This window comes from Colius striatus, chromosome 5 (assembly GCF_028858725.1).
Source record: "Colius striatus isolate bColStr4 chromosome 5, bColStr4.1.hap1, whole genome shotgun sequence".
NCBI lineage: Eukaryota > Metazoa > Chordata > Aves > Coliiformes > Coliidae > Colius > Colius striatus.
In genome coordinates, this window is record NC_084763.1 from 42341859 (window position 1) to 42358520 (window position 16662).

Here is a 16662-nt window from a genome sequence, read left to right on the forward strand (position 1 = left end):
GGCACACTCAGAACAGTCACCAGGGTTTCACGGGGTTGGCAATGGACTTAAAATGGGGGACTGGGAAGGTGAAGGAGAGGCGTGTGGTGCTCACATCCCTCAGCTCCTGCAGCCCCGAGGTATTAGCGACAGCCTCGTATTCGGTTTCCACTGCAAACAGGGCCATGCGGGGCAAATTTTTCCTGTCCCTTTTGTAAAAGTAAGTACAAGCCTTACATTTTATTAAATATATAACTATTCAGAAGAGGGTATCTCCGCGGCTTCAGCCGCTTCGGTACGGGTCTCGGGCGAGCTCCTGCCCACGGGGAACCGTCCCGTCAGAGCTGAGACCGCCTGAAGAGCAGCCCAACAGGGGGCGCTGCCGCCCGAAATGGCGGCCGCGCGCCGGAACAGGAAGATCGGCATCTTCCCCAAAATGGCGGCGCCCAGGCGCGGCGTGGCGGAGGGGAAAATGAAGCGGCCAGTGGCCGCCCGCGCTCGCCGGGGCAGGAAATTGGACAGGCTGCGGCAGGCGGTTCAGGAGTTCGTGCAGGCAGCTGGTGACCAGTCGCCACTGTCCCTGTTGAACGACTCGGAGAGATACAACCGCAGGAGCCGCCGGGACGCGAGGAAGGAGAAACGCAAGCTTAAGCGGAGCCGCCGCCGCCGCCTCCAACGGGGGGAGCTGGTGGAGAGTCCCACCGTCCCGGCCACGGCGGCCCCTGTCAAGGCGGCCCCTGTCAAGGCGGCCCCATCCAAGTCGGCCCCATCCAAGGCGGCCCCATCCAAGGCGGCCCCATCCAAGGCGGCCCCATCCAAGGCGGCTCCATCCAAGGCGGCTCCATCCAGGGCGGTCCCGGCCAAGGCGGCCGCCCACCCCATAACGCCGGCTTCACCCGCCGGTGCCGTCGGAAAGCAGCGGCCGAGCCCAACAAAGCCACCCCGCGCGAACGCCCCTGGTGCCGTGAGCCTGTCGGCGCGGAAGCGAGCTCTGCTGGAGGCCAACGAGGAGGAGGAGAAGGAGATCCGGCGGCTGGAGCGGCTGCTGGGACTCAGCAAGCGCCGCAAGAAGAAGCAGGAGGGGACTGCGGCGGAGAGGCTGCCTCAGAGCTTTGTGCGGGACGGGCTGGGCTACGTGCTGGGCGCCCTGGGCTCCCGGGCCGGTCTCAGCAAGCTCTGCGAGAGCAGCGACGAAGAGGAGGCTCCGCGGCCGCGGGAGGGACAGGCAACGCTGCGGGTGGGACAGCCCCGGCTGCAGGAGGACGAGGAGGAGTCGGAAGGCGCCTCGTACCTCTCTGAGGGGGATGATGGGGAAGGACAGTCGGAGAGCGAGAGCTCAGCCTCGTCCCCTGAGCACAGCGAAATACCAGAGGCCAGCGAGCCTCCCAGCGAAGTGGAAGAAGAGGAGAAGGAGGAGGTAGGGTACCTGTTTGCTGTCTAGTCGTGGCCTGAGCTTGTGTGCCAGGAGAGGTTTAGATTGGAGTTTAGGAAGAACTTTTTCACCGAGAGGGTTATTAAGCATTGCGCTGCCCAGGGAGGTGGTGGAGTCTCCATCCCTAAAGATATTCAAAAGACGCGGAGATGAGGTGCTGAGGGCCATGGTTTAATGGTAGGCATGGCAGGGTGAGGTAAGTGGTTGGACTCGATGGTATTAAAGGCCTTTTCCAACTGAAATGATCCCATGCAACATTGCTGTAGATCAAAACAGCACCAGGCTCAGCAATAGTCATGACTTCTGAGGCCTGACAGGTCCTGGGGACAACTGTTAGGCGTGGAGGGCTGACAAATAATATCCTGAAGTGTGACATGTGTGGCCTTGTCTCTATATATGAGATCAGCAGACAGAAGGAACTACCCCAGCTTTAGAGTTTAAGAACAAGATTAAGTACCTCTGCTAAGGGCAAAGAGAGCTTATGTTAAAATTTGTATCTGTTGGAAGCTGAAGTGTTGCTGCTTCTGAATGATCCTACAGGTTCTGCATGGGTTAGGTCTTGAAGTACGGGGATTGGAGAGAAGGCCAAACAAGTCATTTAGCCCACATGGCACAAACTTAAACTGAGTAAAACCAAGACCTAAGATGTCAGGTTTTAATAACAGTAGCTTAAAATTGCGCATAAAGGTAAGAGAGGCTTTGCTGCCATCAAGTTGATTGTAAGAGGTTAACTTGTAGCATGCTTCTTTTCTGTACAAAGTTGTTCCTTTGGTGTTACTTATTAGATGGCAAAATATATACTTAATTAAAGTTTGGTGTGTTAATCTTAAATAGAAATGTATGTTTGTGTTCAAATGTTTAAGATACTAGTCTCATTTGCTATTTTGTTGTTTTCCTGGTAAGAGTCATAATCACAGTGATACAAAGTATGTTCCCCCTCAAGTAAGGAAAGCTCAGGAGACACTAGATGACAAGAAAAGAGAGGAATTAGGAAGACTGAAGAAAATGGTCAATGGACTCATTAACAGGTAATATTATAAGGAAAGTCATTAATCTTTTTGGTTCAATATGACAGTGCTCATCATTCAAAGAAAAGTGGCAAGGATGTGACTTTTGTCTTCACAAACTGAATTTAAGTTGGCAATCATGTCTGCTACCCTTAATAATAACTATCTTTGTTGATATAAATTCTTCAAAGCTGGTTGCTATAGAAGCTGAAAAACCTAGAAAATAAATTTAAGGTTGGACTGAATTCCACACAGCAAGTGCTAGGTATAATTCATTAAGTGTCAGTTGGAGTGTGCCTAAGAAAAACCCTCATAGTGTGAGTTATAACTACCCTCCAAAAAAAAGAATTCTTTTATTTTTTTAATTTAATAAAATTAAATTTATCCAGCACTACAACTGAGGAGGCTCAACACTTCATAGCTTGAAGTACTGAAGAACAGGATAAGTAATTAACACTTTGATATCTTTTATTTCTAAAATGAGAAGTCTGTTGCATTTTTTGTCTGTTATCTGTAAAATGTAAACCTCAGCATGTAATTTGTTCTGTCATTTAGAATTTGACATACCTTTTATTTTAAAAAAGTATGAGATGTTTTCATATTTAATTTCTCCAAACTCTGTGATGTGCTACAGTTACAACTACTAAGAACAAAGTCTGTTTTTTTAATAAGTCTATTCAGTGTAACAGGAAGTACATTGACAGTGGTAAGTACTGCTGCTAATCAGTGCCATTCAGTGAGATCTCAACTGGCTTGAGAGTTGGGCAGAGAGGAACCTTATGAGGTTCAACTAGGGCAAGTGCAGAGTCCTGCAGCTGGGGAGGAACACTAGGACAGGCTGGAGATTGACCTGCTGGAGAGCAGATCTACAGAGATATAGAGTCCTGATGGGAGTCCTGATTGATGATAAACTAACCATGAGCCAGCAATGTGGCCAAGAAGGCCAATGGCATCCTGGGATGCATCAAGAAGATTATGTCCAGCAGATTGAGGGAGTTTCTGCTCCCCCTCTACTCTGCCCTTGATGAGGCCTCATCTGGAGTCCTGTGTCCAGTTCTGGGCTCCCGAGCTAAAGAGGGACAGAGAACTTCTGGAGAGAGTCCAGTGCAGGGCCACCAAGATGATCAGGGGACTGAAGCATATTTCATACGAGGAAAGACTGCAGGAACTGGGGCTGTTTAGTCTAGACAAGAGGAAACTCGAGGGGCATCTTCTTATTATTTACAAGTATATAAATGGTGGATGTCAGTAGGGTTGAGACATCCCTTTCTTCTACTGTATCTAGTGACAGGATAAGGGGTGATGGGATGAAGATGGAACACAAAAAGTTCCATTTAAACATAAGTAAAAATAGTATTTCACTGTTCAGGTGACAGAACCCTGGCACAGGCCACCCAGGGAGGGTGTGGAGTCTCCTTCTCTGGAGGTTTTCAAGAGCCACCTGGACACATTCCTGTGTGACCTGATCTAAGTGGACCTGCTTTGGCAGAGGGGTTGGACTAGATGATCTCTAAAGGTCCCTTCTAACCCCTACTATTCTAACATTGGATTTTGTTTCTCAACAGGTTAAGTGAACCAAATTTGTCTTCCATTAGTGGGCAGCTGGAAGACCTCTACATGGCCAACAGCAGGAAGGACATGAATGAAACTCTGACAGATATTCTCATGAATGCTTGTGTTAGTGCAGTTGCCATGCCTGCAAGACTCATGATGGAGCATGTCCTTTTGGTCAGCGTTCTTCATCATAATGTAGGAATTGAGGTAATTCTTGTGGTTGGGACTAATTTTGTTTCATAATACGTATTATAGAGTGTTTTCCTTGATATTTTATTTGAATTGCCTTTTAGTTTTTGATTGTGTGTCACTGAAAAGCACCTCTAGTTGAGTATCATCATTATTTGTAGCTTATTTGCTACGTGTTCACAAGTGAAAGGGACCAAATCTCTTACTTTATCTAACTAATTTATTTCCTTCATGAGTTATCACTGATTAGTTATAAAAAGATAAAGTTTTTCATCAAAGTCTTTCTGCATCCATAAAAATGAATTTTTTAAGCTTCAAGTTTCCTCCTCTTTAGTTACACTAAGCCACTTCTCTTCCGTTGAGTACATGAGGATATTTGTTCTTGAATGATGTGGATCCAGGCAAGTGCTACAGTTAGAGAAAACCTTTTGCATCAGTGGAGAAAGTTCTTTTTTAAGCCAAATTGTGCAAATTGTCAGTGGAATTAAACAGGTGTATCAGTGACTCCAGAAGATCGAGAACTTCAAAAAGCATGGCAAATTTTTGGGAGAGGTTTTTATTTTATGTTTTTAAGCCTGATGAACGATTGAGATAAAATATCTCTTACTTACTGTTAAGAAGCTGAAACTGCTGTTGTCAAGGGGAAGATTTTAGCTGATTTCAGTGGAATGTCACTCAGGGAACTGTGATCTGTCAGCTTTGTGTTCTCATCGAGTTACATTTTCTTTCTACATCTCAATGCAAAAAATGTATTGATTCAAGTTCTTCAGTTTGTCACATAGTGACCTTAATGCTGTCTCTGATACCATACTGAATATCAGGGGGATGCAATTACAGCAGCTTTCTCCAGGCTTGCCATTAAACTTTTTTTCTGTTCCTCATTGCTGCTCGAAAGGCAATTCAAATATAATGTAATATTACAATGCTCTTTTAAGAAGAGAAACACAATCTTTTTAGAAATTGAAACTTTGTGAAATACCTATTAATAGGTTTTAGATACAAATATACTAATAAGTATTAGATGGTACCCATACTATCTTCTGTACTATTGACTCTCTTATGCAACATAAGACTCTAAGACAGTAGTTTTTAAGTGTACTATAAAGCCTCATTATTTTTCTGTAAAATAAGTATAGAATATGCATTACACAAAAGCAGGATAGCACAGCTGCATTTAAGATTAGTTTGGAAAGTTAGGATTCCGAAAACTGAGTTTGTATATTTGTACAACATGATCATTGGACAGTTAAAACCTAAGCTGGTCAGGGCATGTAGGGCAAGTGCTGCTGCTGGGACTTCTGGTTTTCATGAGAAAAATCAGCAAATATTAACACCATAATAATGGGGAGAGTCTTCTGTAGCAGTAATGTGTTCATTACCTATATTTTTATATGCTTTCTAATTCCGGTCTTTAGCACCATCACTCTTTTCACCAATACAGAGATTCCGAAGTTACTTTTCCCAACCACACCACTGAAAAATGGCAAATACTTAGGCCCACTTAAAAATCAGCATGAGCTCATGCTCAGCAGCTGTGAAAACTTAGTATGTTGGGGGTTGTTTCATAACATTTTTTTACCCTCCCCTTCTGGAATGCATTTGGTTTTTGACATGCAGCTTTTCCTAGATTAATGGCTAGCAGTAACAGCATGCTAACCTGGCAGCTGGGAAGATGCTAATATGTGTCCATGAGAATTATGTAACCAGATTCTGATGTATGTGTTCTGTAAGTCCATAACATTTGCTTTTCTTACACAGATTTTAAAAGGCAACCGGATGGCATATACCATGTGAAGTAACACATACTCTGAGGAAATGTCATGCCACTTAGATATTTGTATATGTAAATGTGGAACATCCATACTGCTTAAGAGAAGCAGCAATATTTCTTTCAAAATTAATTATGACAAAGCCCCAAAAATGAATGTTTTACAGATGTGTGTAAAATTTACTTACAGTTACCTGCTGGATTGTGGTTTTAATATTTTTTTTCCTGCTTAATGGAACTATCACCAGGTTGGTGCTCACTTCTTGGAAGCTGTGGTGAAGAAATTTGATGAAGCCTGTAAAAGTGATGCTGAAGGGAAAGAATGTGAAAATCTACTTGCCTTGATTGCCCATCTATACAACTTCCACGTGGTTCATTCCCTGCTGATCTTTGATATTCTGAAAAAGCTTGTTAGCACTTTCACTGAAAGAGAGATTGAGTTGATTTTGTTTCTTCTGAAAAATGTGGGCTTTTCCTTAAGAAAAGATGATGCATTGTCTTTGAAGGAACTGATTACTGAAGCCCAAAGGAAAGCAAACACAGCAGAGAAGAAACTCCAGGATCAGACTAGGGTATGTGTGTTTTCCATTTTAACCATTTTATGTCCTGAATAGACTTTGTTAAGCACTTGGGTACATGCATTAATTTATCAAAATGTTACATGCTACGCTCTCTCTAGATTCTAAACTACCATTAGAGTTCCGTTATTGCATTCAGTTATTTGCATTCATCTGCCTCTCTCCACGTGTTCTTAGGACACAAACAACAAAATGCTTGTGATGGGTGAGACTTGGGACTGTTTTGTGTCTTGTGCAATGGACAGTGTTTCATGATACTTCAAAAAGTGGTCACTGAGGCTTGGTGTTTAGCAGATTAAGCTTTGAATTGAAGCTTGAACATGAATAGGAGTTAAACTAAGCATGCTTCTCTGCAATTGTGTTCATGTAGTTTTGATGTGCATTGCTGGCTGAGCTGCTTATTCTCACAGAACAGTGATTTCAAAGCACACTCTCTATTGAATAACTTCAAGCACATAATCCACAGGAACATATCCACAGGAAATATTTCTTTTCCCCATAGGTTCGCTTTATGCTGGAGACTATGTTGGCACTGAGGAACAACGACATGCGGAAGATTCCTGGTTATGATCCTGAACCAGTTGAAAAACTCCGCAAATTGCAAAGAACGCTGGTGAGAGATTCCTTGACATATGTAGTATAGCTGTTCTTAAACCAGAAGTAATTACTTGTAATGTACATCAGCTTGATGGGCTATGGTATTCTTTTAATTAATTTAACAGTCTGAAACTCTAATAGACAAAAATCACTTCTTGGATCATTAAGTATTTTCTCTTGTGTCCAAGTTAAGTCAGCAGTCAAACAGCCTTCTGCAGAACAGTTTGAGAAAAGACATCATACCTAGCCAAAGGCTTTGCCCCGAAGTCCTATCCTTGAAAAAGAGGTTGTGGGATGTTTAATGATTTAGCAGAAGAAATGAGTCATTGTGACAGGTTCTTTTTCCACAGATTCTGGATGCAGGCACCCGCTTCTAACTTCACTACAGTTGTTTTGGATGTCTAACACTTCTGAAAATCTGGATGTTTTTCCGTTTGGTTTGGGTTTTTTTGGCAGAGAAAGAGTAGTTTTGTCTAGAACAACACAGTGTAAAACACCTGAAAGTCATTGTCTCTTTGAATTCAGAGCTAATTCATTTTCACAGGACTTGAGTCTGGTTTTAGAGTCCATGTGTCTCCAGCCTGAGAATTACACTACTTGTCTGCAACACCTAAAGTATCTTATGTTTTCAGAAATATTTAAGTGCAGGATGTGCAAACTGCGATAGCAGCCCAGGCAAAAACAAGCTAGGTAACCTGGTTCTGTAGAATTTCACCTCTTACATTTTCACAGTCCTCTTGGAACACTTCTGCACTATTTTGTTGAAAATTCTTACTTTGTTCAGCAAGTTTGAACTTTTGGTTGTTTGAGTTATACAAAAGTCAAGACAGTTTTTCATGTTGTTTTGTTTGATTGCAAGTGTTCAAAAGGAAAGTGCTGCAACTGATTTTTCAATGGCAGCATCAAGTCTGAATAAGTTTTCTGATTGGAAGATGGATATTTTTTAATTGATTTTCTTTTTAGTGTGTGTGTTTGGGGTTGTTTTTTGTGGGTTTGTTTGGGTTTTTTTTAAATGAGCTTCTAAATGGAGATTTAAGGAACTTCTTGTGTTTGATAAATTAGAGCATACGGGAAACTTGTAAATTCTTTTCAGGTTGCTGACTGAAACTAAAGGTTAGGGAGGAACATGCGACTTTACGGAAGTTAAAACACTTTAAACAAAGTAATTGTATGTAATTAAAGAATTGAGTTAGTTTGCTTTTTTAAAAAAAAAAAATCCAAAACGCTTCAAATACAAGCTTTTGGGGGTTTGTATGTTTTTATTCAAGGTTCACAGCAGCAGTTCTGGAAAAGAAACTCAGCTCCGTGTCTCCCTGGAGTCTCTCCTCAGCGCTGATCGGGTTGGTCGCTGGTGGATCGTAGGTTCATCCTGGAGTGGAACACCAATGATCAATGATACAAACAGCAAGGCTCAGCAAAAACTGCATATAGGAAAGGTAAATCTAAGGAGTGTTTGTTATGTCTTAAATATCTGTGATCTTTTAACTATTTTTCATACAGGTGAATAAGTTAATTTCAGAGCCCATCAAAAAAATCTTCACAGACTCTTGTAAGGCTGAGGTTTTGGACTCTGAATTCTGCTCTTATATCTCTCAAAATGTACTGCATAAGAGCTGTTATTACAGATACTGTGTTGTAGCTTGTTTTTTCTTATCCTGTGGAATTGCAGAAGTAACTTATATATTTAGAAAAAGAGACTTGATTTAAAAGTGAATTCGCTAGTATGAATTCTGACAGGTAATGTTATGTGTCCATGGTGACATATCTAAGCTGATGCTAAAAGCAGTGTGTTGACATGGTCATGGTGACTTACATTAGAGGAGCATGTCTTTAAAAAAAAATAATTGCCACAGTTAAAATACATTTCCCTACTTGAAAAAGCTCCTCATGATGTCTGTGCCTCTGGACAAAAGATCAAGACTTTTGGATTGCTGCTTCATGGTTTATACATTTTCCTTAATTGTCTTACTCAAGTTTTCACAGAAATAGCTTCTTAAGTAAGCATATATAAACCAGCTTTTTGTTTTCTAGGTGAGTTCAAAGATAATGGAGCTTGCTCGTAAGCAGAGAATGAACACCGATATCAGGAGAAGCATTTTCTGTGTCTTGATGACAAGTGAAGACTTCCTTGATGCCTTTGAAAAGCTTCTCAAGTAAGTACAGACTAGCCCAGAAGACAACTCCAGAACTAAAAGTAGCGTTAAGTGGATTGGACAAACACAATTTCTGATCTGAGCATAAGAACGCTTAGTTGATAACATAATTAAAGGAGCGCATAGCTCGGGATACACGTAGGGTAGGAGACAGACCAAAACCCCGGTGAAAGGACTAGTAGGGGACTGGCAGAACTGACTGTCAGTCAGAGGAAAAGAGCAGCTCCTGTTGTTGACACTCCTATCTATAGCTGTGATATACAGCATCTTTTGACTTAAGGAGTTTGTATCTTTTTTCTTTGAAGATACGGATCCCAGTCTAGTGGACGGAAGTCTGTTGCCTGTTTGTTTCCTCACAGAGCCAGACCAGAAGCCCCTTCAGAACATCTCTTGGGTTTTTTTCACTGAATTTCTATACTGTCATTTTCTTTACTTCTTGCCATCTTGTAGGTCTCTGTCCATACTTGCATGACCTGACAGTGTTCTAGCACCTTCACTTCCCTCTTGCAGAATTTATTAGCTTTGGATTTGCTCCAGGGTCACATTTCATGTTAAGACCAGTTTCCTTACCACCTGGCAAACACCTCTTTAGAAGAATATGTCATCAGGGAGAAGTTCAAACTAAGCTGTTCTTTGTGTTTGTCAGAATATTAATTGTAACTGTGTAGTACCTGGGAGGGGAGAGATCAGGTCTGAGCTTTTCTACTGCAGCCTTGTAATTCAACAGAATTGTCTTAGCAGGATGGCATGCAATTATTTAATTTGCTAACCAAACCAAAACAGACTTTGTAATAAAGTCAACTAATATTTGATTAAATGCCACTTCTGCAAAACACAGCTTGGATTTAACACTGTGATGGAGTCTTTCCAATATCTTAATATGGCCTGTTCAATTAAAAGAAATTAGCTGCTGCTGCTGCTGCAGTTCTTGCCAAGACCTGGTAGCTCAATTTGCAAATTGATCCTTGCCTCTTATCTGTGCTATTTAAACTAGTATACAAATCTGTATACATACAGCTGTGGCAGGAAAACTTTCTGTAGATTGCCTGATGTGTGTTGGTACTGATTTTGGTACTTGAGAGCTGAGCAAAGAAGAACCTCATGAGGGGAAGTACGGAGTCCTGCACCTGGGGAGGAACAAGTATATAAATGGTGGATGTCAGGAGGTTGGGACATCCCTTTCTTCTGTTGCATCTAGTGACAGGACAAGGGCTGATGGGATGAAGCTGGAACACAAAAAGTTCCATTTAAACATAAGGAAAAACTATTTTACTGTTCAGGTGATGGAGCCCAGGCACAGGCTGCCCAGGGAGGGTCCTTCCTTGAAGGTTTTCAAAACCCATCTGAATGTGTTCCTGTGTGACCTGATCTAGGGGGACCTGCTTCTGCAGGGGGGTTGGACTGGATGATCTCTAAAGGCCCCTTCCAACCCCTACCATTCTGTGATTCTATGATTCTGTGATTTGTATACAGCAAGTCAGAGAGGTATTCTCAAAGCTGACTGTATCTGGCAGAGTATAATGGAAGGTACACAGAATTGTCAGGGAGAGAATTAACTTCAATTGAACATGAGTTCCAGAGTTTATGGAAATTTATATGTTTGACATCAGTCTCACGAGGAAAAGCATAAGAAATATATGAAAGAATATTTAACGTCACTTGTTGATTCATCTGCTTCTAGGTCTCTGGCAGAGTTGAGATGTGGTTAAATGATAGTTTAAACCATTTTAAATCTGGGCTGCTGTAGGTTTGCTTGTCTTTCTCCCTCTTACAGAAAAAGTAATTAGTTTGAAGCCAGAACAGCTCCATGTAGTGGCTCAGCTTGTGATTGCAGAAATGTCAATGTAAAGGGAGGTTTGGGTACCCCACTGGAGTCAAAGAGGAGAGCGTGAGACTTGATCCACTTCATCAGCTGAAAGGCCACACCTCTTTCACAAACCACAGATTCACATAGGAGGGAAAATTAATACTTCTTAAGTCTGATAGAAAGGCAATTACATAAGCTATTTCAGAGATGAAGAATTTTGAGAGACTTTACATCTCAAAAAATTTAAACATGTGAAAGTCATGGGTATCTGGTTGTACTGTGATGTGTAGCTCAGGATAGCAAGTATGTGATTGAATCTACTGAAATAATTTGAAAGGTGGATCTGAGTGTTGCTGGTTTTGATCTAAAGGCAATGATAGTCTCGGGCTTCAGCTGATGATAACTAACCTGCTTAGAGGCAGGCTTCTGATGATGATGAATAACCTATTTCTGAGGCAGTTACCACATATAAAGCAGGAAATTCTTTTAAGTGATCAAGACATGCAAGTCCATGAGAATACTGTACCTCATTAATCATTTTAAAGGTGAGGTGGTTGCATATTCTTTATCAAAAATTACCAGGCTTATGAAAGCTATACAGATTTATGATGAAGCTCAGCACTGATCATCCTGACATCACGGACAATCCTGACCTAAATTTTACATATTTAGGAATTCTAGGTCTGAAAAGATAAAGCACTGATACCTCTGTGAAGAACTGAGAGTAAAAACAAAATTGAACATCAAAATGCTGATTTCCTTGGTTGCAGCTGTGTGGCAACATGAATATTTCCTAAATAAGCAAATCATGACATAAGGAATGATGAACAAGGAAAAGGAGAGTGGGCCAAATTAGTGACTGCAATGTAACTTCACGAGTCTTCCATGAAATGCATGTCCAGGGGCTGAAAACCTGTGCATTTAAAAACAAACAAACAAAAAAAAAAGGAAACCACTTTTGTTGATCTGTAATAAAATCAGAACTTGGCTGATGGGAGAGCAAGTGAATTCCCTCCTAGACACAGCATATCAGCACTGGTCTCATCTGGAGAAGCAAGCTCCTAAGTTTTCACTGCTCATTAGCAATCAGCCTAGAAATCATCTCAGACTTTCCAATAGTAAAATCTTAAATTCTGTCTGATTTTGGCTGAAAGACAATATTTTTTTTCTCTGTTAATCTGGTATCTGGGATCAAATGTAATGGCAGATGCCTGGAGGTGTGTACAAACAAGGGATATGAGAATCAAGTATGGACAACCTACTCTACAAATGGTAGAGCAAGTTCCAGTAGAATCAAACTTAGATTAAAAATACACTGGAGTTATATTAATGCCATATGAAACATGAGCTTGAAACAATGAAAAGAATTCTGTTTGATGCTTTTTTCAGATTAGGAGTTATTTTCCATTGTAATTGGTTTTAATGCTGCCAAGCATTGAGCAGTTCTGGAAGCTAAATCATACTCTTTGGAGGTGCATTGCAAGTTAGTTACTATTCCCTGCCAAAGTGTCTCAGCCCTCATTTAGACTGGTCAGGTGGGAAGTCTCTTCAGGCTGCCTTTTTTTTTTGTCTCTTTAAGAAGCTTTGAAATCACCAACTGCATCCTCTTAGACTACTATACAAAAAATAATGAATTTCAAGTATTATGTAGCATGGAATTGACCTAGAGATAAAAAGATTCATATCACCAGCTAAGTAGGAAAAACATCTTAAAATATTTCCTTATCCCTAGGAAGTACTGCAGAAGTAAAGAATCCTGGACACTTAGACTTGTACTGATCCTCCCACGACCGTAGATGCAAGTGTGAGATAACCACAACCAGCTCCTGCAGTTCTTGTTTAACTATTTAACCTTTGTATTAGTACACTATACTGCAGTGCTGCTGCTACATTCAAAGACATAAGACTCCATGATAGTGTTCTCTCCTCTGTTTTTTATTCATGGAATGCTAAGGACACAGAGCGGGATGCCTTTCCTTCTTCATGGGTTAATTATACTTCTATTATTGCACTTCTGTCTGTTGAGGTCTTGCTTTTGCAGACACTCTTTTAACATCAGTAATACTGTACCATTTCCATAGTGCCATACCAGGATACTGGTTTAGCTCACAGTCTCAAGGGTTTGAGTCTATTCAGTGTTTTAAATACTTTTTAAGAACTTTCTAACAAGTAAAATTCAATGTGGTGTTTGTGGGGTTTTTTTTAAGTATTACTGTTGGATGTTGACTGTAGCTCTTCTTTGTGACAGTAGTTGTTTCCTTATTAAATTATTCTCATTTTCTTGCTAAATTTTAGGCTTGGGCTGAAAGATCAACAGGAGAGAGAAATTGTTCATGTTATCCTTTACTGCTGCTTACAGGAGAAGACATATAACCCCTTCTATGCATTTTTGGCCAACAAATTTTGTGAATATGAAAGACGGTTTCAGGTGAAGAAATATCTTTCTCTACTTTCTTTAAGTGTTGTTACTGTGGTTAGGAAGATGGTTGTTGAAATAACCTGAGAATGAATGCATGCCTGTTAAAATCTTCATCCTGAGGAAAATTGTGCTGGTATAGCTCAGCATTCTGCTGGTCAGATCTGAATAGAAAATAATACAACTGCTGCAGAAGGTTTGCTTTCCTCTGGTTTACACATTATAAAAGACCTGAACGGTCTGATCAACCATCTCTGTTAATTAACAGAGGGCTCATTAAAAAATAGAATGTAAAAAGGTTTTGTTATGTTGTTATATAAACAGTCACTTGATTTGTAGGACTTTTTCCTTTAACACTTAGGTGACATTTCAGTTTAGTATTTGGGACAAAATCAGAGACTTGGAAAACCTGTCAGCCACTGCCATCTCCAACTTGGTTTCACTGTTGGCTCATTTATTAAGGACAAAATCATTGCCACTTTCAGTTCTCAAGGTTGGTGTGTTTTCTGTTCAAAATACTTTGCTGTTTTCCTTGCATTTCCTAGTTCTATGGAATTTCTATGGTATTTTCTCTGTTACCTAGCTGGTACTTTAGCTGTTGATGGCCATAAGCTAAGACAAAACTTGTTCTAAAATTACCAGATTAATCCAATTGATTACAGTAATGCTATCATTTGGGAAAAGGGGAACTTGTGGGGACCTAGGTATACAGAAAGTCTACAGCTGTACGTCTAGAGCAACTGGTAAGATTACTTTCTTTAGAGTATCCAGAGTTGGAACTCTAGTGAAGGGGCCTCATCCTTCATTAACAGGCTTTTTCAGTGGATTGCGTTATGTTTTTTAGCTGATTTTTATTAGAGCAGGAAGAAATCTGCCTTGATGTCAGAATGGGGAATCCAGAGAATTTTTTGAGAAGAATAATTAAAGTGTGGCAATAACAAGCAATTGTATGGATTGTCTTAGGTACTTCTGAAGTGTGTATCTAATTGATAAATGATATCTGTTATTTTGGTACTAGTAAACGTTATTCTTTACAAAGTTCTCGGCTTTCCTTATCAATTGGCTTTTGGAGGCAAACATAATTTCTCAGATAATTCCTTCTGTGGCAAACTTAAAACTCAGTCTATGAGAGGCCAGTTGGTGTGCTAACAGCTGTTTGTTCAGAAGATAATTAAACTGTTTGAAATAATGAATCTAATTCTGTCTCTCCTTCTACTAGGTGATTGAATTCAGCGAACTGGATAAACCCAAAGTTCGTTTCTTGAGACAAGTATTAAGCATGCTGTTAGTCAAAACAGATGCTGAAGAACTTAGTGACATTTTTGTGAGGTAAGTGATCAGAGAGATATGCAGGGAACCCTTGGTGAGTAGTAATTAAGAAGATAAGAAGCTTGCCTATTTTGTTTGGAATTATCCAGCACCTTTTCCAAAGATCAGTCCTGCATCCCTTAACAAGTAAGCTCTCCTGGCTGAGTGGAGGGAAGCCTTATCATTTGTGTGTGAGTGTGGGCTCTGATATAGATACAACTGTGAGAAGTGTTACACAAAATAAAGCTTTCAGATATGTATAGTTTTAGTCATAGGAATTTCATGGGCAGAGCTCTGTAATTACCTGCTTTCCTTGCTGCTTTGCCTCCCGTGTGCAGTGGGATTCTCTCTACCAGCAGTCTTTGCTAGAAGATATCTGTAGTGTAGGAAGAAAAAGTAAAGAAAGACTAATGAGAGGAAGATTTGGGGAATTTAAAAAACATTTTTAAAGCCAACATTGTCTGGAAAATCTTGATTTTGTGTATGGGACAGCCTTGCCTGGAGAGGCTGGGAAATCTCCATCCTTGGAGATACTTAGGACTTGAGTGGATAAGATTGAGCAACCTGAGCAGACCTGGGTGTTAGTCTGGCTTTAAACAAGAGGTTGGACAAAATGGCTCAGTGGCATCTTTCTGATATGTTTCTGTGATTCCAGGATTTTGTGTTAAACTTGCAATGTCACATGAAGTTAGAAAAAAAACTAGGTCCTGACGTTTCAGTGGTCATACTGCAACACCGGGAAGCTCAGACATAGTGTTTGCCTTGATTTTTTTTGCTCTAATGTAGTTGTTGACATAAAGCAGGTTAAGCCTCCAATATTCCATTTTATTGTTGAGGATCAATTGTATGTTGAGTGTGTTCAGGCTGTTTGCCAAACCAATGTGGACTTGCCGGTAAATTGAAAGCCTCTTCAGAAAAGTTCCTTTTATAGGTTGGATTTTTTTTTCTACATCTCTATTTGAAGAAGACAAAGAAAAAAAAATCATACAAACCTCTGAAACAGTAGAAGACTAAACACTGGTTTTGATCTGTATCTTTACAGGGTATCTGACAACCCCAAACTGGGAATGCTACGGGAAGGCTTGAAACTCTTCCTTACTCACTTCTTACTGAAAAATGCACAAGCCCAAAAAAGTGCTGAAGAAGCTAGCTTATTAAAAGAAAGAGTTGAACTAGCAACCAAGGCTTTGCAAGCAAAAGAATCCAAATTGAAGCTGTAGTTTGTTCTAATAAAACACAGAGGAAAACTGAATCTGCACTAAGATGCAAAGCTTTGTTAGTCTTTCAGACCCAAATAACTGAGAATGAGGAGAGCTCTGTTACTCCAAAGGACCTATTTCTTAATGTAAACTGTCACTTTGCTCTGCACGCTAGTTACAGGTTTAATTCAAGGTGATACAAGGCCTTTGTGAAGAAAGGGAAAACAGGGTTTTACTGTCATGTTGCTCTTCAGTATGAATGCTTTGTGTTGCTGGTTAGCATCTGGAGGGGAGGATGAACTTCTCTTCTCTGATACTCCAAGTGAACAGCAGCGTTCTGCGTTGCATATTCTAATCTTTTATTTAAAAATAACAGCATAATACTGAGCACTGTTTGGTAACACAGCAGCCTGAACCAAAGGCTGGCACTGACTGCTCGTTGGACTTGCCTGGAACAGCAGCCACTAGGTGGCACGAGTAGCGGTGAGTCCACTTTAAAGAACCAGCTTTTTTTCTTCAAAGTGTTGAAGTTGCCTGTTAATTCCGTGAATTGTTTCCCTGCCTCTGTGGGTCAGGAAAAAGTCTTCAGTTGGATTCAAACCTTGTAGGAAAACGACTTGAAGATCTCACTTTGCCCGATTATATAGGGCTTAGAGATCACAGTGTGGTTTTATT

General features: G+C 40.7%; 1 protein-coding gene across 1 annotated transcript; it reads left to right on the forward strand.

The window, feature by feature from the left end:
- Positions 1 to 415: 415 nt before the first annotated feature.
- Positions 416 to 16040, forward strand: NOM1 (nucleolar protein with MIF4G domain 1). Its single transcript, XM_010196804.2, has 11 exons — positions 416 to 1396; positions 2315 to 2439; positions 3984 to 4179; positions 6178 to 6501; positions 7010 to 7120; positions 8373 to 8540; positions 9136 to 9257; positions 13360 to 13492; positions 13842 to 13973; positions 14700 to 14809; positions 15831 to 16040. Exons 1-11 carry the CDS (start codon positions 416 to 418, stop codon positions 16006 to 16008), a joined length of 2580 nt encoding a protein of 859 aa, XP_010195106.2. The 3' UTR covers positions 16009 to 16040.
- Positions 16041 to 16662: the final 622 nt, after the last annotated feature.

Coding starts and splice junctions, on each gene's coding strand:
- NOM1 (XM_010196804.2), top strand. CDS start 416: ATGGCGGCGCCCAGGCGCGGCGTGGCGGAGGGGAAAATGAAGCGGCCA. Junction 6,502..7,009: donor AACTCCAGGATCAGACTAGG/GTATGTGTGTTT, acceptor TTTTCCCCATAG/GTTCGCTTTATGCTGGAGAC. Junction 13,493..13,841: donor AATATGAAAGACGGTTTCAG/GTGAAGAAATAT, acceptor TTTAACACTTAG/GTGACATTTCAGTTTAGTAT.